General features: G+C 36.6%; 1 protein-coding gene and 1 pseudogene across 3 annotated transcripts in view; both read right to left on the minus strand.

The window, feature by feature from the left end:
• Window positions 1–22,477, minus strand: part of SCAPER (S-phase cyclin A associated protein in the ER) — a 522,888-nt gene that overhangs the window by 467,343 nt on the left and 33,068 nt on the right. For 2 of the 3 annotated variants that reach the window (XM_060617952.3, XM_060617953.3), the window contains exons 4-5: window positions 15,734–15,804; window positions 2,954–3,151 (exon numbers count right to left, since the gene is read on the minus strand). In XM_060617952.3, coding sequence (XP_060473935.1) covers window positions 2,954–3,151; window positions 15,734–15,804 — 269 coding nt within the window. The remainder of the gene's footprint in view (window positions 1–2,953; window positions 3,152–15,733; window positions 15,805–22,477) is intronic. The other variant, XM_060617955.3, reaches the window with a different exon arrangement.
• LOC132668457 (heterogeneous nuclear ribonucleoprotein A1-like) lies at window positions 6,424–8,402 on the minus strand (annotated as a pseudogene).

Consider the following 22,477-nt stretch of genomic DNA (forward strand, 5'->3'; position numbering starts at 1 on the left):
TGGTTCTCTAGGCAGTGTTCAGGTCACCCTGGCTCCCTCTAACCAACCAGTATCTGCCCCAACTCCACCAGCATTTTGCATATTCTCACCTAACCAATTGTCCCCATAGGAAGCCCCTCTGACTACAACATCTTCACCAATGTCCACTCTCCTTCCCTCACATAAATCATCAGACTCACTGGAGGTCCTCTTTACTTGTTCAATGATAACTCCCATCCCATCTCCTTTCAAGACATATTATCGTATAGTCCCTTCAAGCCCAGCTGGCATGAGTTATGCCAGAAAGCCTATAGTGTTATGAAATCTCTAAAGCAGATACATACACCAGTCTCTATACCCAATATTCCAGAGCCACACATCCAGACCCCCCAGGCTAAAATGGGAAACAGGGAAAAGAAAGACAATGTGTACCCAGGATACTTTCCCCCAAACTCATTCAACACATTCCAAAGGCATCAAAATCAGTCAGCATAGCAAAGATCCAGCCAGAGAATAAGATGCCAGTCTCTCATTCTTGCAGCCATACTCACAAACTTTACAAGAAATTCAAAACCACCTCAAACTTTGGTGAGAACAAGGTGAGAGGATGGCTACCGCTTCATTAACTACGTACTCTCTAAAAGGCAATCTGCCCTAGCCCATCCTCTATCCCAATTTATAAAGGAGATGGGGAAATGCAATGGTGGTGGTTACAGTTTTGCTGAAACGTCAATTCTTAGCAAGTCATACAGGGAAGTGGATGACGGCATAAAAGGCACATCTTCAAACTAAAATAATTAGAAATTTAGCCTCTTGATTATACAGTGGAGCTCTGGTCAGCCATCCTAGCTGAAATAAAAAAGATACTTTCCACTATCAGGCTATACTTAGCATGTGAATTACATAATACAGGTGTTATTAACTGCATTTTACTCATGAGACAAAGAACTGAACTGTGATTACTTAATAAGGCTAAAACACAAAAATCACAAATAGGGGTAAATCTTGTCAGTAAATTCACAAAACAAGAGTTGAATCTACCTGCACAGTGAGGAAAACTCTCTGGGCTTTTTGTCTCAGAAAGGTACTAATCAAATGAGATGAGAAATAAAGCACTTTTATAGTAAGGACAGAGCTAAAGAAAAATAAAAATAAAAGAATTTTAATTATTACACAGCCAGCACATGCTCAGACCAAACTATATCTTTTTACCTCACCACCTGTTAAGTCCTGGATGGGGAGAAGAGCAGAGTTGGGTATGAAAATCAGCTTTTAAGCTCTCAGATTTTATTTCCCAGCATAAGCCTTTGAGCATCTTGGAGCAGTACAAAAAATAAAGAACACATCTGTACTACTCTCTCTTTGTCAAAACCTTCTCTACTTTTATAATCTATACCTTGCACAAAAAAAAGATCTATCATTATTAAATTTTCACAAAGCTTTGGCAGATGAACAAGAGAGACCAAAATTCAGACAGTTGCAAGGGTTTCTGCTCATGGTAGAAACATGATTGCAATTGGTCAAACTCACTTCTATAAAGAAGTACACATGTTACAAACAAATTTTATTTCTTCAACCTTTTGTTGTTTTTAAATACAAAAATCAAAGAATTTCCTGATCTGATTTCTATGGCTTACTTACTAATTTGGATGTCAATTTATTTTTTTTGTTTGTTTTTATTTTTTTGTTTTTGGATGTCAATTTAAAAAAATAAGATTTTAAGTAAACAAATAAATAAATAAATGAAAATAAATAAATAAAAAAGAAATTATCTAGGTCCACATGCTCATTTTATAGAAGAAACTGTAACCTAAAATTAAGGTCAATAGTGTTTTCTACCACAACATGCTGACTCATTAAACTCCAAGGTTATGATTTTGCCTAAACATACTTTTTAAACATAAACATTTTTACATGGCGATAATAACAAAATTGTGACAAACAGACTATAAATTTGGGTGATTTCAATTACTTTTCATTCTGAAACCTGCTTCTAATGAATGATATTTTTAAACTATTCTAAAACCTATTCTGGCTGTTTCAATTATAGAGGAAACACAGCTGCTGTTTCAACATGTAACTTTTCTTAGACCCTTCATATTTTTCAAAAGTTAAATAATGAATTCCGGGGTTTTCAATCCTGTTCACTGTAAAAACACAAGCTATCTCTATAAAGATATTTCTATGAAGACGTAACACTCTGGCTTTTCTCAAAATAATTTCATTCAGTATTAAATAAGATAGCATATAGTTCTACTTACTAAAAGGTAAGGCTTTTTAGTGAATTTTTAGAAACAGATTGTACTATGTGTTTAATGTCCTATTACAAACACAAGGTTATCTGAAATTGGAAAACACACCTTAGAATGACATCCCAATCCCACCCAGGATCGTTTATGGTTAGCTATCAATCTCACTTTTCCCTGACCACAGTGAATTAGGAGAGTGATCAGAATGGTAGCAGAAAGGGAGCAATGTCCAATTAAAGACATTAAACATGAAACCAAAGAATGTGAAAATCTCACTAGTGCCACCTACAGTACTAATGGAAAATGCAGATAAGAGAGATTTGTAAAATAATTTTATGTGGGGTGTGTGTGTGTGTATCCATCTTTTTGGTTTCTGGCCCAGGAATATGTATTAACACAGCTTTCTACCAAATCTTGCACAGAATATTAAAGTACATAACTAGGTAATACAAAAAAAAAGGGGGGGTACTCAAAAAATCAAAACCAAAAAAACCTGAAGCCATCATAGAAGGAGGGTAGAATAGTGGTTCCAAGGAGTGGGGAAGATAGAGCTGATGAAAGGGTACAAAATTTCAGTTATAAGATGAATAAGTTGTGAGGATCTAATATACAGCATGATGACACTGATAGTTAACAATACAGTACTGCATACTGAGGAAAATGATCATGTCAGGTATAACAAAAATTAGAGAATTTGGCTTTCAGAGTCTCCAGGCAAACCTTACCTTACATTCTACCACACTCTGATCTGATTCACAAGTTTCATAAATTTCATCTACTGCCCGGCGAAGATTGTCAAAAAGAAATGCCCAGTATCTAGCTCTTAGATCAATTTTCCGAGGATGCCGTGCTTTAGTGGGACTTTTATCAAAGTGTTTATCTCCAGTTGTAGATGATGTTATCTTACAGTCTACTCCAACATTCTGGTAAGATAAAACAAAACATAAACGTATAAAAATATTTTGTAAAAGCCTTCAGGGATTGGACTTTTGTATAAAACACATTTTTCAACATAAATACTTAAAAACGTGACATTCTTCTTTTTATCTTATACCACACTGAATTCATCAAAACGAAGCTTCTCATCTTAAAACCAGCAGGTTTTTAAGGACATGTTTTTATTTCAGACATGTCTTACTGAAGATTAGCATGGCTTCAACAGTTAACAGACCCTTAGTCAAAAAGGAGCACTAAAGGACCCATTCTTTGCTCAGTTGCACTGGCAAGCTTTGAAAATAAAGATTACATTCTATAGTTTTACAGGCTCTACCACAGAGTCATTCCACCAAAAAGCATGTAGTTTACATAAAGACCGAAATTCAAAATGCAAACCTGAAGCTTCTCACTAGAAGTACAAAAGAGTTGCTTATCTTTCTGTGGCTACTTAAACTGAAAAATAAATAAATATTAACCCTCTACTACAGTTAGAGCAACAAACAATCCCAGGTTTCTTTGGGTTGTTTTGTATGTGTGTGTATCATTCCTGATTGCTTGTTTTTCTTTTTCATAGAAGAGCTCTAGAGTGGACAGTAGCCGAAACAGGCTAATACCCTCCTGTTTTGTTTTAGGCTCTGGTCTTCAATATAACAGCAATTCCTAAACTTCGTAAATCTTTTATAGCCTATCTTTGTTTTACACAGAATCTTTAACACCAAAAAGGAAGCAAATAAAGTATACATACATACACAGACATATACGCATTTGGGAGGTTGAGATGGAGCTGCTTACCCTCCCTCCACAGTCCCCCAACCAGATTTCACAAACGAAAACTAGCAAACATTTTATGTGATAGCCCTAGCCCAGGTCCAAATTCTCAATACTCAAGCAATAAAATTTGAAGTGATTATCAACAATCCACAACATCTTTGCCTCACTTGCTTTCCCAGTTCTTTCTGGCCCTAGTAGTAAATAATTTTATTATTATGGCAAATATCCCTTCCTTGGATTAAACCAAATTCAAAATCCCATTCAACTAGCATCTATCCCAAAGTCAAGCTCAATTCTGTCCACTCTCCTGATAACAGGGACAACAAAACATCATAAAGCAACTTTACATAATCTTCTAACCTCCTTCAAACAATTCATAAACTATGTATTATTAGCTCCACTTTATAGTTCAGAAAACTGAGGTTCAGAGGCTCATTTGTCAAAGATCATATAGCCACAGGAGACCATCTTCCCATTAGAGCTCCACAAAAACACTGCTTACCATTTACACTGCGTGTAATGTAATGCAGGCCCTGTGCTGCCAGCCCTTTACCATACAGCCCAGACCATTTCACTTCTCTTCCCATACACCATCCAAAGTTAAAGTTAATTTGTGAAGTTTCCCAAATTGTGCCTCCTTCATGAAGTTGTTCTACACTGATCAGCAAAGAGCGAGTAGCTTCCTGTGACTTTAGATTCTAATCTTATGAATTCTCAAAAGTACTTTCACTCATTTTCACCCATTTATGCATTTACCTTGTCACGCAACCATGTGTATATTCAAACATTTTGCCATCCCTTCTTACAATGTAGAATAGCCACTACTGCTTGCAGGTTAAGATGTTTCTATTCTCTGTGATTGCTCTATGTGAAGCTTTTACTAGGAAAGTTGCTAGTAAGGCAAAAAACTACTACAGTTAGAAAATTCCATTTACAGGGCAATATGCTATGCAAATTTGATGTTTAACTTTGCAACAATGGTAATACTTTATACTTGCATGCTTATTTATATTTTATCAAAGGATTTTGAAGACTTATCATTTAATCATTCCAACAAACTGTAAAGACAGGACAAATATTTATTATTCCTATATAGATAACAAAACTGAGGCTCAGAAAGATTGAACTTTTTAGCAGGTCAAAGGGTGAGTGATGGAACCAGGACTAGAACCTAGTCTTCCAACTTCTACTCCAATGTTCATAAAGCATTTCACATAGCACCTAGCATACAATTAGTGCCCAAATAATGTTAGGTATGATTATAGTGGGAAAGATGAATAAGAGAAGAAATGTGCTCATAGAAAAAAATGGGAATAAACTAATGGCAAAATTGTCAAATTTGTGAAAAAGAGTGGAACAGGTAAATCAAATTGTAGAGATTAAGTCACTATAGAGTTCCAAAGTACATGGCTCTTACTTACCACTGATAAAAATAATAGCAATGATAATAAATAACTGCAGCAGCATCTAACATTCATGGTATACTTGCTATGTGCCAGGCACTGTGCTAAGTGCTTTCCACACAGTTACACTTCATTTAATCTTTGAAGCAATTTTATATAATAGGTAACTTTATTAACTCCATTTTACAGAAGAGAAAACTCAGGTTTAACTAAATTAGGAAATGAACACAAGGTCTCACACTAAGTAATGAAACCAAGATTCAAAATCAGAGAATTATCCCCTTACTACAGCTCACTGTAGTAAGCTGCTTTCAAGATCCTCAAGAAGACAAAGCAATCTAAATTGGTGAGAAAGGTTTGACACAACTGAATTCTGTGACATTATACTGTTTTAATCAATGACTCTTGAGGGAAAGAAGAAGAATAAAGGTAAGGAGAGTGAAAGAGGAGGGGAGAAATTGAGATTTCTGACTCATCTCTCTCAGAAGGGCTCATTGACTCCCCTGATACTCTAATGATGCCTATGGACCAATTCGCAGAAAAGTACATGGGCACATAAAATTCAACATATATTTTCTTGATGTACCTACACTGACACATCATAATCGCCCGAAGATTATAGTTTACCTTACAGTTTACTCTTGGTGTTGGTCATTTTATGGGTTTGGACAAATGTATAATGGCACGTATCCATCATTAAAGTATCATACATAGTATGGTATCTGGAATCTTCTGTGCTCTGACTGTTCTCCCCTCCCTAACTCCACGCCCGAACCTCTGGCAACTACTGATCTTTTATTTTTTAAGACACATTTATTCATCATCATGATCAGACTATTACATTTAGCAATCAACAGTATGCATACAAAAAAAAATCTACATTAAAACCCTTTGTTAGAATGCTTTACACTTTCTACAGAACAGAAGCTAAAATAACCTGTTATACAATTAGTCACAAATACGGTCCTCAACTTTTTTGCCCATACACATGAGTATTGCCTAAAATATGTCTTCTTTGTAGCAGCTAGACCCGGCCACACTGTGCTTGGCTGAGCTCACAAATCTGTTGTAACCTGTAGCTTCCTTGTCACTTCTCTGGCTCTCCTCTCCTGCCAAGCTTTGTTTCCTGGCAGTAATTAAAACCTTCTGCCACTGCCATAGTCACTGCTGCTGCTGGAACCTCCATAGATACCTTGGCTTCGTGATTTAATGGCCAGAGCTTCTGCCTCCAAACTTTCCTCCTTTCTTGTGTCCAAAATTTGAAGACTGATTTTTGTAATTGCCAAAATCGTTATAGCTTCCACCACCTCCAAAGTTGCTTCCATCATTACCAAATTACCAAATCCATTATAGCCATTTCCACTGCCACCATATCTACCACCTCCTCAACTGCCACCAAAGCCACCTCGCCCACTCATGTTTCCTCCATGACCACTGTTGTCATTCCCACCAAAACCACCTCCATGACCACCACCAAGGTTTCCAGAACCACTTCAGCCTCTTTGGCTGGATGAAGCACCAGCCATCTCTTGCTTAGATAAGCTTTCCTTACTTCACATTTATGGCCATTCACAGTACGGTATTTTTGAACGACAATCTTATCTACAGAGTCATGGTCATCAAATGTTACAAAAGCAAAGCCCCTTTTTTTACCACTGCCTCAGTCAGTCATGATTTCAATCACTTCAATTTTCCCATACTGTTCAAAATAATCTCTTAGATGATGACCTTCAGTGTCTTCTCTAATGCCACTGACAAAAATCTTTTTCACAGTTAAGTGGGCACCAGGTCTTTGAGAATCTTCTCTTGAGACAGCCGTCTTTGGTTCTACAACTCTTCCATCCACCCTATGTGGCTCTGCATTCATGGCTGCATCCACCTCTTCCACAGTGGCATACGTGGTAAACCCAAAGCCTCTGGAGTGTTTGGTGTTTGGACCTCTCATTACCACACAGTCCATAAGCGTTCCCCATTGCTCAAAATGGCTCCTCAGATTCTCATCAGTTGTTTCAAAGCTCAAACCTCCGATGAAAAGCTTCCACAGCTGTTCAGGCTCTTTGGGAGACTCTGACTTAGACACAATGGTGGTGAGGGGGAAGACTTTAATGATGTTTACTGGGCAGCGTCCACCCCACTGATCTTGTCTCCACAGTTTTGCCTTTTCTAGAATGCCATATAAACATATGGTATGTACCCTTTTGAGGTTGAATTCTTTCACTTGGTAGTAAGCATTTAAAGTTCCTCCATGTCAGGGTGCCTGGGTGGCTCAGTCGGTTAAGCCTCCAACTTTAGCTGAGGTCATGATCTCATGGCTCAGCTCATGAGTTCAAGACCCCAAATCAGGCTCTGTGCTGACGGCTCAGTGCCTAGAGACTGCTTCAGATTCTGTGTCACCCTCTCTCTCTGCCCCTCCCCTGCTCATGCTCTGTATCTCTCTCAAAAATAAACAATTTAAAAATTTTTTTTAAATAATAATAAAGTTCCTCCATGACTTTTTTCTTTTTTTAACATTCATTTTAAGAGACAGAGTGTGAGCGGGGGAGGGGCAGAGAGAGAGAGAGGGAGACATAATCTGAAGCAGGCTCCAGGGTCTGAGCTGTCAGCACAGAGCTGACACAGGGCTCAAACCCACAAACCATGAGATCATGACCTGAGCTTAAGTCGGGCGCTTAACTGACTAGGCCACTCAGGCACCCCCCCTCCATGTCTTTTTATAGCTTGATAGCTCTTTTCTTTTTACTGAATAACATTCCATTGCCTGGATGTACCACAGCTTATTTATCCATTCACCTACTGAAAGACATCTTGGTTTTTTCCAAGTTTTGACAATTATGAATAAAGTTGCTATAAACATCCATGTGCAAACTTTTGCGTGGACATTAAGTTTTCAACTCCTCTGTATAAATACCAAGGACCAGGACTATTCGATTATATGGTAAGAGTAGGTTTAGTTTTATAAGACTTTATAAACTAGCAATTTATAAACTGCCAGACTGTCTTCCTAAGTGACTATACCAGTGTGCATTCTCATGAGCAATGAATGAGAGTTCCTGTGATTCCACATCTTTACCAGCATCTGGTGTTATCAGTATTCCCAATTTTGGCCAATCTAATGGGTGTGTAGTAACATCTCATTGTTGCTTTAACTTACATTTCCCTGATGCCATATGATGTGGAGTATCTTTTCATATGCTGATTTGCCTTCTGTACATCCTCTGGCCTGTTTGTTAATCAGGTTGCTTGTTTTCTTATCGTTGAGGTTTTTTATTATTTTAATTCTAGGGCAGTTAACATACAGTGTTGTTTAATCAGTATACTGTACACCTAAAACTAATATAACACTGTATCTTACTATCTGAGTTTAAAGAGTTCTTCATATATTTTGGATAACAATCCTTTAACAAGGGTGTCTTTTGCAAATATTTTCTCCCAGTCTGTGGCCTGTCTTCTCATTCTCTTGACATTGTCTTTTGTAGAGCAAAGCTTTAATTTTAATTAAATCTAGCTTATCAAGATTTCCTTCATGGATCACAAATTTGATATTATATCTAAAATCTCATCACCATACCCAAGGTCATTTAGGTCTTCTATGTTATCAGGAATGTTATAGTTTTTGCACTTTACATTTAGGTTTATGATCCATTTTTTGGTTTAACTTTGTGAAGGGTATAAGGTATCTGCCTAGATTCATTTTTTGCATGTGGATGTCCATCCAGTTGGTCTAGCATGATTTGTTGAAAAAACCGTATTTGTTCCATTGTATTGCCTTTGCTCTTGTGTTAAAGAGTAGCTAGCTATTTATGTGGGCCTATTTCTGGGCTCTCTATTCTCTTCCATGATCCATTTACCTATTGTTTTGCCAACAACACATGCCTTGATTACTGTAATTTTATAGAAAGTCTGAAAGTTGGGTAGTGTCAGTCCTCCAACTTTGTTCTTCTTCAATATTTCGTTGACTCCACATACAGTTTAGAACCAGTTTGTCAGTATCTATAAAATAAGTTGTCAGGATTATACTGAATCTACATATAAAGCTGGGAAGAAATGACATCTTGACAATATTCAGTCTTTCTATTCATGAACATGGAATGCCTTTCCATTTATTTAGTTCTTTGATTTCTTTCATCAGAGTTTTATCGTTTTTTTCATATAGATCCATACATACATTCTTGGATTTATACTTACGTATTTAATTCAAGGGAGTGTTAATATAAATGGTATTGTGTTTTTAATTTTAAATTCCACTTGTTCATCACTGGTATACAGGAAAGCCACTGACTTCTGTGTATTAATCTTCTACCCTGCAACCTGCTCTAATGGGTTATTAGTTCCAGGAGTTTTTTCTTGATACTTTCAGATTTCTTACATAATCTTATCATCTGTGGACAAAGACAGTTTTATTCCTTCCTTCCCAAGCTGTATGCCTTTTATTTCCTTTTCTTGTCATACTGCATTAGGAGAACTTCCATTATAATGTTGAAAACCAGTAGTGAAAGGGGCATCCTTGCCTTATAACTGATCTTAGTGGGAAAGCTTCTACTTTCTCACCATTAAGTATCACATTAGTTGTAGGTTTTTTTGTAGATTTTATTTTATCAAGTTCAGGAAACTCCCCTCTATTCCTAGCTTCCTGAAGGTTTTTGTCATAAATCAGTGTTGAGTTTTGTCACATGTTTTTTCTGCACCTATTGATATGATAATGTGATTTTTCTTTTTAGCCTGCTGATGTAATGCATTACATTTATTTACTTTCGAGTGTTGAACTAGCTTTGTCCTTGGGATAAATCCCATTTGGTCATAGTGTATCATTCTTTTCAAATATTGTGGGATACAATTTGCTAATATTTTATGGAGGATTGTTTTTCATCTATGTTCATGAGAGTTATTGGTCTGCAGTTATCTTTTCTTATAATGTTTTTGTCTGATTTTGGTATTAGGGCCTGATTAAATGAGTTAGGAACTATTCCCTCTGCCTCTACCCTCTGAAAGAGACTGTAGAGAATTGGTTTGATTTCTTCCTTAAATACTTAGAATTCAACAATGAATCCACAGGGGCCTGGCACTTTCTGTTTTGGAAGATTATTCATTACTGATTCAATTTCTTTATAGCTTTAGGCCTATAAAGATTACCTATTTCTTCTTCAGAGAGGTTTTTTTTTTTTTTCAAATGTTTGTTTATTTTTGAGAGACAGAGACAAAGCACAAAGGGGGGAGGGGCAGAGAGATAGGGAGACACAGAATCCTAAGCAAGCTCCAGGCTCAGAGCTGTCAGCCCCTGATGCGGGACTCCACCTCACAAACCATGAAATCATGACCTTAGCCAAAGTCAGAGGCTTAACTGACTGAGCCACCCAGGTGCCCCTCTTCACAGAGTTTTGATAGTGTGCCTTTAAAGGACTTAGTCCATTTCATCTAGGTTATCAAATTTGTGTCATATAGAGTTATCTGTAGTATTCCTTTATTATCCTTTTAATAACTCTGGGATCTGTATTGACATAAAAAGCTAGGGGCATGCAATAGGACTTTGGGACAGTACTATCCGTGTGAAGTTAGCGGTCATAGATGTAAAAATAGACTAGTCAACATAATTGATACTTTTCTCTACCCATGTTCAAAATGCATAGGTATACAGAGCACAACAGGCAGAAAGGTAGATTTAAACAGGACAGTCCTGCCAAGCATATACTGCCAAGGGGCAGGGTAGTAAGACAGTCAAGAGAGTATGCAAGAAAATGATTATGACAGACAAACCATAGAATCTCAGGTGGATTTTCAGGGAAGTGTAGACATATGGAAAGTGAAAGATAGCCAAAGGGTAGCAGGATCAATAAATTACAGATTATATGGGGTTGAAGAACAATTAGAGTCAGGAGATCAGAAGAAGTAAGGTGGAAAGAAAGATGACAGGTAGAAGAGGGATGGAGACTGAGATCCTGGAGGAAGAGTGGTTATCAGTAAGGACAAGGCAAGAGTGTGACCATGGAAATGAGTAGAAGATAAGACTGCTGGAAGAAAGAAATGCAAGGAATTGAGAGGATGGCAGTGATGGTAGAGAGCCTGCAGTGAGCCTGGAAATTATATCTTCAAGGAATAAAAAGTGACCTAGAAGTCTGTCTACAAGAAGGAAACGCAGGTGGTACAGTCTGATAGCACACACTTCAGATCCAGGGAGTTTTAGGAGATAGAAGGGAGAACTGTCTGAAATGGCAGTAAGGAAAGGCAGAAAACCTAACCAAACTCTACAACCAGAGATCTAAGTGCTGCAGCTATTACTTAAAGACCGTGGAAGCAGGATCCTCACAAGTGAGTTGGGATTTAGTTTTAAAACAAGAAGGTAAAAGGAATGTTCAAGAGAAGAGTGAAATACAGAAGATATGCTGATGATGAACCTAGTTCTAGAGGGCAAAGTGGCAAGATTTCACAAGACGCATTTCCCTGGTTACTACTAAAACGAAGCATCTTTTCAGTTTACAAGCTATTCAGGTTTCCCACAATTTTTTACGGTTTTTTTCTGATTAATCTTAGCTCTTTATAAATTTTGATATATAGTATCTTCTCCCAGTCTTACCTTTAGTTTTGTTTAACTGAGTTTTTTAGCATATAAATTTAATTTTATGTAACTTGTGCATGAATTGTGTTTTTTGTCTTATCTAGGAAAGTCTCTCCTATTTCAAGGTAATAAAAATATCTTTCTAGATAGTTTTAAATTTTTGTTCTCACATTTGGGCTTTAGTCCATCAATAATCTATTTTTTGTATATGATGTTAAAATACCCTTCCATTTTTTTTTCTAATTTAATTGCACTTACAGTCAAAGAACATGTTCTGACTTCTCTGACTTCTATTTATTGAGACTACCCTTACGACCTACTATGTGGTCAATTTTTGCATATATGTTCTGTGTACACTATTTCTTGAGTGCCAATACACACACATATATTTATTTATGTGAGATGTAACATAATTGTACTCCTAATTCTGTAACCTTACTATTTTTTTTCTGCTTGATCTATCAGTTTCTGAGTAGGAGATATTAATATTTCCTAGTATGATTATGAATGTACATTTCCTATTATAATTCTGTTAGTTTGGGCTTTACTTATTTCAAGCTTATGCTGTAAGGTACATAAAAATTTACTATTTTTATACTCCATAGATGATTATTCTTTTCACCATTATGCAACTACCATCTTTATGTTGTCAATGCATTTCATGTTGAATTCCAACTGATCTGAGTATTGCTATACTAACTTTAGAGTATATCTAGAATACCAAGTATCTACCTGGATCTTTTTCTATCCCTTTGTTTTTTGTCTTTCCTTGAAGTTTTAAAGAAATTTTTTTTTTTTAACGTTTATTTATTTTTGAGACAGAGAGAGACAGAGCATGAATGGGGGAGGGTCAGAGAGAGGGAGACACAGAATCTGAAACAGGCCCCAGGCTCTGAGCTGTCAGCACAGAGCCTGACGTGGGACTTGAACTCATGGACCGTGAGATCATGACCTGAGCTGAAGTCGGCCACTTAACCAACTGAGCCACCCAGGCGCCCTCTTTCCTTGAAGTTTTAAATGTGTCCCTTGTAAGCAATATATAGCTCAATTTGAAATGAGAGATTTAGTTCAATCAACTGCCTTTTAAGTGAACTTAACCTGTGCAGCTCCAGTGACACAACCAGTTAACACACAGTACTTGTAAGTAGTGAATTTAATCAGTTTACATATATTATGTTTGCTAATATATTTATGCTTAATATCCACCACCATCTTTTGTGTTTTTTATTTACCATAATTTTTCTTTTCTTTCTCTTGCCTTTTACGGGGTTGAAAAACTTTGATTTATTTACTTCCTCTTTTCCTCTATTTGGAAATCATGGCTGCTTTTAGATGGCCTTTTTATCATACACATTTACTTCATATTTTCCTAACAAAAACTTCCTCCTAAATAAGACAAGGATTTTATCACTCTAACTCCATTCTAACTCCCTACAATCTAGCTTTCATGTTAATATTGTCTAAAACTATAGTTCACTTTTCTAAATCTAATTGTGTGTGTTTTCAAACCATCAACTGTTAGTAAGACTTACGAACATATTTTACACATACCTTTTTATCACGCTCCTTCCTCCACGTTACCTTTTCTTCTTTAAGTTCATCTTTGATAGTTCCTTCATTAAGGGTCAGTGGGTGGCAAACACTTAGTCTTTGTCTAAAATATCTAAAAATGGCTTTATTTTACTCTTGCACTTGGCTGAGCATAGAATTCTGGGTTAAAAGTAATTTTGTCTTAAAACTTCGAATATATTGCTTCATTGTCCTTTTGTTCATAATAAGGCTATTAATCTGTCATTCCTCTGTAGTTTTGTTTATTTCCTGGTATTTTTATTTTTATTTAAAAAAAAAATTTTTTTTTAACGTTTATTTGAGACACAGAGAGACAGAGCATGAATGGGGGAGGGTCAGAGAGAGAGGGAGACACAGAATCTGAAACAGGCTCCAGCCTCTGAGCTGTCAGCACAGAGCCCGACACGGGGCTCGAACTCACAGACCGCGAGATCACGATCTGAGGCGAAGTCGGACACTTAACCGACTGAGCCACCCAGGAGCCCCAACTTCCTGGTATTTTTAAAGATTTTTTTCCTTAACCTTAACATTCTTCAGACTCCCTAGAATGTAGCTAGGAATATATCTCTTTTTACTTACCCTGCTCAGCTCTACAGTTATGCTCTGAAGCTCTTGGGAACTCAAAATGAGAAAATTTTTCAACATTATCTTTTCAAATATTCAATGCCCACTATTTATTCTCTACTTTCAACAGTCCTGGAATCCATCTTTCTTATTTTCCATCTCGTTAGGTCTCTGAGACATGTTTTAAATTCTCCACAGTAGTGTCTTCCAATTCACAAATTCCCTTTGTCCAATACAACATTTACTCCATTAATTATGGGTTTTTTTTTAATTTCATTGACATTTCATTTATAAGATTTCTAATTGGTTCACTTTCATCCATAAATGTTCAAAATTAATATCCATCTGTATTCTTTAAGAATTTTCCTTTTTGTTTGTAGTTATTCTTTCCTTTGAGAAATTTAAGCTCATTTATTTGCAAGTCTTCTCTAGGAAAATGACTTTTCATTACCTCATTCACAGAATGTGTTATCTATATTTTATAACATTATTCTCCTCGTGTGCTTTGACATTTTACATCACAAGTTCATTTTGACTCTGAATTTCTCGTATTTTTGTTCTTCACTTTGCTCACCCTCACTCCATGTGTACTAGTGTTATGATGACCATCATCTAGCCCACTCTGGAAGTGATCTCACTTCCAGAGGTCTTTTATTGGGGACTTAAAACTCTCACCCTTCAAGAATACAGATCCTGTCATAAACCACAGGCTACTCCCTTGTACTACTTCAGACATCAATTCACAGGGCACAACCCCAGGAAGATTGTAGCTTTTTTTGCTTCTAATGTAGAACCCCACACAAGCCTAAAATTTTATACCATATCCTCCATCTGTTTTCCCATCATAATCAGGACATTTCAGCCTCCTTTACCCCTAAGATTTGTTGATTAGGTTCACATCCCCAACTCCACCTACCTGTCAATGTGTTTGTTTTACTTCTGATCCACAGAGATGGTTATCTTATTTTTGAAAATCCTTTATCTTTTTAATTAAAGCTAATTTTTTTATCATTGATACCACTGTATGTGAGGAGTCAGGGATTTTCTTAGGAACTTACAATGACATTTTGATTAGAAGTTCCTGCTTTCCTTATGTGAATGAACCTTTTGGCTTACAGAATCATATTGGTATATTTAATATCAAAACCAAAATAATACATATGAAAAGCATATATAACTATGCTTTAAGAGAAAATAACTATGAATTAAAAAGCAAACTATTCATATGCTAAAAAAATTTTTTAAATAAAGTAGGCTTGCATTCTCTAAATTTTAGTAAAGCAGTGTGAAAATTTTTAGAGACAATACTCTTACTATTCTACAACCTAAAGACACTGTCATACCAAGAAAGAAAATCATAAAGAATTCACAAATATGGGATGTGTAGCAGAAGCATTAAGAGCATAAACTAGAAATTAATGGCATGGGTTCAAATCTTGGCTTTGTCACTCACTAGCAAGTTATAGAACTTATTCCTACCTCAGTTTCCTCATTTTTTAAATAAAGATAATAATGCCAACATTGAAGGACTGTGACAAGCAGTAATAAATTTATATTTGTAAAGTATTTAGTACGAGCTGGGTATACAGTACTATACACACATTTGTTAACTAAAGAATGTTACAATGATTTTTACATAAAGACAAAATATACAATATTTATTGTCTCAATGAAATTAAAACTCTACAAGTAGAAAGTTGTATATGCTGTACCTGTTTGGTATTTTTATGTGTGCCTTGAATTGTCCTCTTTGATTTTCCACCAGTTTGACATTTAGATTTTCCTTCAAGGCAAGAATAAACAGACAAATATAAAAGTCAACAAATGGATAATACAAAATTGAACTACACAAATCATTTGGACACTCTAACATATAATCTCCTTCTAGAGACCACAGAACAGTACAATCCATACATGGTCAATATAAAATAATAAAAAAAAAACTTCCATGGTACCAGAAACTGATTTTATTGAATGGCTTTCTCAGAACAGGAATAAATCAACTTCTTAAATAAGTCAGATATTCCAGTAATTTAAAAACAAGATCAAGTTAGTGATACTCCTCAACTTATAAACAGGTCTGAAAAATACTTCTTTGAATTCAAAATTTATTTTAACAATCAAATCAAGAATATTTTTTACCATTTAAAAACTCAGTATTTTGACTAATTTATCTGATTTATGAAATACACAGTTTTATTGGGAAGAGAAGTTTTCAGTTCCTTGTATTCTTGACGTCATTTAAGATCATTCTCACCTGTTTCTCACCAGTAGTTAGAAAGACACTAACTACTGGTGTTTTTTAAATTTTTTTAACATTTATTTATTACTGAGAGAGAGAGAGAGAGACAGAACATGAGCATGGGAGGGGCAGAGAGAAGGGGAGACACAGAATCTTGAAGCAGGCTCCAGGCTCTGAGCTGTCAGCACACAGCCCAACACAGGGCTCGAACTCACAAACAAGATAATGACCTGAACCGAAGTCAGATGCTTAACCGACTGAGCCACCCAGGCACCCCTAACTACTGTTTTATAATCACTCTATTCTTGAGAGCAAGACAAAACAGGAATAAGATTCTATCTGTAATGTATAATAGAATGATTTTCCTTTCTGCAAAATAATTTTGGACCAGGACCCCTGAAAAGAAGTATAAGTGAAGTGAGCCATAATACCTGTTAACAATTTAATCACACATAAGTGGGCCTCCCTCAAATGTTCTACCAGGGATAAAGGCACAGAACTACACTCACCTACACAGTCCTTATATTATTCATCCTTTGATTATAGAGAACAAGGTACCAGCAGATTTTTTAGAATATCCAGTAGAATAACCAGCTTAGAACAAGTACCAGAGAAAACAAATAAAAAAAGAAAACTATTAAAAACTGAATTATTATCCTTAGAAATATGTGAGTATATATTATAGCCATAAATAAGAACAAGATGCTATTTTTTTAAAAAGAAAATAAAAATTTTCCTATTATTGGTAAAGTTCTGACAATATAAAATAATCCTCAAAAATTATGAAGTTAACATTCTTCTTTTGTCATCATTATTTAGAAATTCAGAAAGTTCTGATTCTCTGTGCTCATAGTTCTGTTATTTTGAAGTAAGCATGAATGAAGCTTTAAAATTGTACTGGCCAATTCTTATGCACTTACATGCAAAATCAGGTTATATACAGAGATGTGATTCACTGTTGTATTTTCTTTAGTTTTATGTTTTTTGACTAGAAGAAACTTTAATAAACCTCAGATTTATATAATAAAATAACCCATGGAAATGGGAAAATAAAATTTCGTTAATCATATATAACAATCATAAGACAATCTTAGGTTTTATGTTATAACTTTTATAGTAAATAATGTTAATATATATTCTCTATCAAATAATTTAAAAACGTAACAGTAAGCTTCCTTATGAAAATTTTGGCTAATACAGAGGGGAAAAGTTAAGATGGCAGAGCAGCATGGAGACCCTGAGCTTGGCTTGTCCCTGAAATTCAGCTAGATCAACATCAAACCATTTTGAACACCTCGGAAATTGACCTAAGGGTTAACACAACAATCTGCATAACTTGAGCTACAGAACTCAGCGGATACACACTGCAGAGAGGTGAACTAGGGAAGAGAAAAGCCATGGAGGGTAGGAAACTGTTTTTGCAGAGAGAAGACAGAGAAAGGGGGAGTGTGCAGCACATGAGGAGAGTGCAGGAAAAACACTCCCCTGCAAGTAGCTGGAGAGAAAGAGAGAGAAAGAGTGAAAACACTTGCAGGGGACTGAGCAAGAAATCTGTTCCCCAAAACCACTGACAGGAAGAAAGGAGAGGGTTTCAATACCATCAGGATTATATAAACAGTGGAGCCCAGAGTCTAAAGTTCTGAAACTCAGTGCCTGGTGCTCTGGTGAAGAAATAAGGAGTGTAGATTCCCAGGAGCAGGCAGAGGGATCTAAGGGGTCCATGTACCACCCCAGGAGAAGCGATTCCCCTGCTTGGAGTGCATTTGGTAGAGGCCACAAGGCCTGCCAACAGGCAAAGGTCCCAGCAGACCCCAGAGGGCAGCCATGTTTGCTGGTATTGGGACAAAGACACCACAGTGTGGTGAAACCCAGTAACAGCTGTGTTGTGACTTGACATAATCTCTGACCCTCTTCTGCTGTGCGATCGCATGAACATTTTCAGGGGCAATCCCGCACCCAGCCATTGCTCAGCAAGAACCTCCCACAGGGAGTCAGCACGGGTCCAAGCCGGGGGGGGGGGGGGGTGTCTCTGAAGTGTGAGGATTTGAAACACAACCTCATCTGATATAAAATTCTGGAGGGAGGTGCTGCCTGGCAGGCGGACAGCTTGGGACACGCAGAGGGTAGAGGCTGAAGGTGGACAGAGGCCTGAGACAAAGGAGGGGTGCTTGATTGTGAACTGGCGAAAGTGCAACATTCCTGTGCCAGAGACTAGGGACTCAGTGAAGCCATTTCCACTCTCCGCACACATTTGCGCACAACACTGACAACCACAGTAAACTAAGCAGTGAAACCTAGTGGAGAATAGAGCTGTTACACCAAGCCCCGCCCAACTGCGCCCTCCAAGCACATCCACTAGAAGACCAGCAGAAGTCACATCGCATACTTAGTGAACAGATGGACTATAGAGGGCTTCAAAGTTTCAGTTCTAGGGGAAACTGGATGCAACTTCATTAGGTTTCATTCTGTTTGCTGTTTTGCATTCGTTTTTTTTTGCTTCTGTTTTTGATTAAATTGGTTTTTTTTCATTCTTTCGTTTCATTCTCTTTAGTGGACACAAAAAGAGAAAAATTTATTTTTATTTTTTCTACTTTACATTTACTTTTTTTTAATTTTTATTCTATTTCATTTTCTTTATATCACTTTATTCTATTTTATCTATTTTTTAAAATTTTTAAATGTCTTATTTTTCTTTTCTTTCCCTTTTTTCTCTATCAAGATTCCTTCAACAAGCAGACTAAAAACACATCTAAGGGGGCGCCTGGGTGGCGCAGTCGGTTAAGCGTCCGACTTCAGCCAGGTCACGATCTCACGGTCCGTGAGTTCGAGCCCCGCGTCAGGCTCTGAGCCCCGCGTCAGGCGCTGGGCTGATGGCTCGGAGCCTGGAGCCTGTTTCCGATTCTGTGTCTCCCTCTCTCTCTCTGCCCCTCCCCCGTTCATGCTCTGTCTCTCTCTGTCCCAAAAATAAATAAAAAACGTTGGAAAAAAAAATTTTAAAAAAATAAAAACACATCTAGGATCTAGCTTCCTTTATTTGATTTTTGATTTTTGATTTTTTCATTTTTATTTTTCACTTTATTTTTTTCTTCTTCCAAAATGACAAAACAAAGGAATTTACCCCAAAAGAAAGAGGAGGAAGAAATGACAGCCAGGGGCTTAATCAACACAGATATAAGCAAGATGTCTGAGCTAGAATTTATGAGCACAATAATAAGAATATTAGCTGGGGTTGACAAATGCATAGAATCCCTTCCTGCAGAGATTTAAAGAAATAAAATCTAGTCAGGATGAAATTACAAGTGCTATAACCAAGATGCAATCTCAAATGTATGCCACGATGGCAAGGATGGATGAGGCAGAGCAGCAAATCAGTGATTTAGAAGATAAAGAGAATAATGAAGCAGAAAAGAGGAGGCAAACAGAGCAAAAGATCACGATACAAGACTTGGAGAATTCTGTGACTTATTAAAAAGGGATAACATTCGAATCATAGGAGTCTCAGAAGATGAAAAGAGAGAAAAAGGGGCAGAAGGTGTATGTGAGTGAATTTAAGCAGAAAACTTTCCTACTCTAGAGAAGAACGTAGACATCAAAATCCAAAAAACCAGGAAACTCCCATTAGATTCAACAAAAACCGACCATCACCAAGGCATATCGTAGTCAAATTCACAAAATACACAGATGAGAAAAGAATCATGTAAGCAGCAAGGCAAAAATGTTCTTAACCTATAAAGGAAGACAAATCAGATTCGCAGCAGACCTATCCACAGAAACTTGGCAGGCCAGAAAGGAGTAGCAGAATATATTCAAAGTGCTAAACCAGAAAAATGTGCAGCCAAGAATTCTTTATCCAGTAAGGCTGTCATTCAAAATAGAAGGAGAAATAAAGAGTTTCCCAAACAAAAACTAAAGGAGTTCATGACCACTAAACCAGCCCTGCAAGAAATGTTAAGGGGAACCCTTTGATTGGAGAGAAGACAAAAGAAAACAAAAAGACCAAAAGCAACAAAGACTAGAAACAACCACAGAACATCACCAGAAACACCCTCTACAAGCAACACAATGTCACTAAACTCATATCTTTCAGTACTCACTCTAAATGTCAATGGACTAAACATTTCACTCAAAAGACAGGGTATCAGAATGGATAAGAAAATGAGACCCGTCTATATGCTGCTTACAGGAGACTCATTTAGACCTAAAGACACCTGCAGATTGAAAGTAAGGGGATGGAGAACCATCTATCATGCAAATAGTCATCAAGAAGAAAGCTGGAGTAATTATACTTACATCAAACAAACTAGATTTTAAAATAAAGACTGTAACAAGAGATGAAGAAGGGCATTATATGGTAATTAAGGGGTCTACCCAGCAAGAAGATCTAACAATTATAAATATTTATGACCCCAATGTGGTAGAACCCAAATATATTAATCAATTAATCACAAACATAAAGAAACTCACTGATAATAATACCATAATAGAAGGGGACTTCAACATCCCAGTTAGAGCAAAGACAGATCATGTAGGCAGAAAATCAACAAGGAAACAATGGCTCTGAAAGACACACTGGACTGGATGGACTTAATAGATATATTCAGAATTTTCATCCTAAAGCAGGAGAATACACATTCTTCTCAAGTGCACATGGAATATTCTCCACAATGGATCACATACTGAGTCACAAATCAGCCCTCAACAAGTACAAAAAGATCAAGATCATACTTTGCATGCTATCAGACCACAGCACTATGAAATTCAAAATCAACCACAAGAAAAAATTTAGAAAGACCATGAATATTTGGAGATTAAAGAACATTGTACTAAAGAATGAATAGGTTAACCAAGAAATTAAAGAGAAAATTAAAAAGTACATGGAAGCCAGTGAAAATGAAAATATGACAGCCCAAAACCTCTGGGATGCAGCAAAGGCAGTCATAAGAAGGAAGTACATAGCAATCCAGACCTTTCTGAAGAAGGAAGGTCTCAAATACATAACCTGACCTTACACCTAAAAGAGCTGGAAAAAGAACAGCAAATAAAGCCCCAAACCAGCAGATGATGGGAACTAACAAAGATTAAAGCAGAAATCAATGACAACAAAATTAAAAATAAGAAAAAAAAAAAACACAGAACAGATCAATGAAACCAGGAGTTGGTTCTCTGAAAGAATTAGCAAAATTGATAAACCTCCTTTTGATCAAAAAGAAAAGGGAGGGGCACCTGGATGGCTCAATAAATTAAGCATCCGACTTCAGCTCAGATCATGATCTCACAGTCCATGAGTTCAAGCCCCACATCGGGCTCTGTGCTGACAGCTCAGAGCCTTGAGACTGATTTAGATTCTGTGTCTCCCTCTCTCTCTCTGCACCTCCCTGCTCGTGCTTTCTCTCCCTCCATCCCTCCCTCCCTCTCTCTCCCTCTCTCTCAAAAATAAACACTAAAAAAAAATTTTTTTTAAGAAAATGGAAAAGAACCCAAATAAATAAAATCATGAATGAAAGAGGAGAGATCACAACCAACACTGCAAAATTATAAACAATATTAAGAGAATAGTATGAGCAATTATAGGCCAACAAACTGGGCAATCTGGAAGAAATGGAAAATTCCTAGAAACACATAAACTACCAAAATTGAAACAAAAAGAAATAGAAAATTTGAACAGACCCATAACCAGTAAAAAATTGAATCAGTGATCAAAAATGTACCAACAAACAAGAATCCAGGGCTGGATGGCTTTCCAGGGGAATTCTACTAAACATGTAAAGAAGAGTTAATACCTTGCTGTTCCAAGAAATAGCAATTGAAGGAAAAATTCCAAACTTGTTCTATGAGGCCACCATTACCTTGATTCTAAAACCAGACAAGATCCCACTAAAAAGGAAAAGTACAGACTAATTTCCCTGATGAACATGTATGCAAAAATTCTCAACAAGATACTAGGAAACTGGATCCAACAATACATTAACAGAATCATTCACCACGATCAAGTGGAATTTATTCCTGGGATACAGAGCTGGTTCAATATCTCCAAATTAATCAATGTGATACATTGCATTGATAAAAGAAAGGATAAGAACCACATGATCCTCTCAATAGATGTAGAATACAGCATCCTTTCTTGATAAAAAACTTTTATACAAAAAAATAGGTATAGAAGGATCACACATCAAGATCATAAAGGCCATATACAAAACCCACCACTGATATCATC

Source organism: Panthera onca, chromosome B3 (assembly GCF_046562875.1).
Source record: "Panthera onca isolate mPanOnc1 chromosome B3, mPanOnc1 haplotype 2, whole genome shotgun sequence".
Lineage (NCBI taxonomy): Eukaryota > Metazoa > Chordata > Mammalia > Carnivora > Felidae > Panthera > Panthera onca.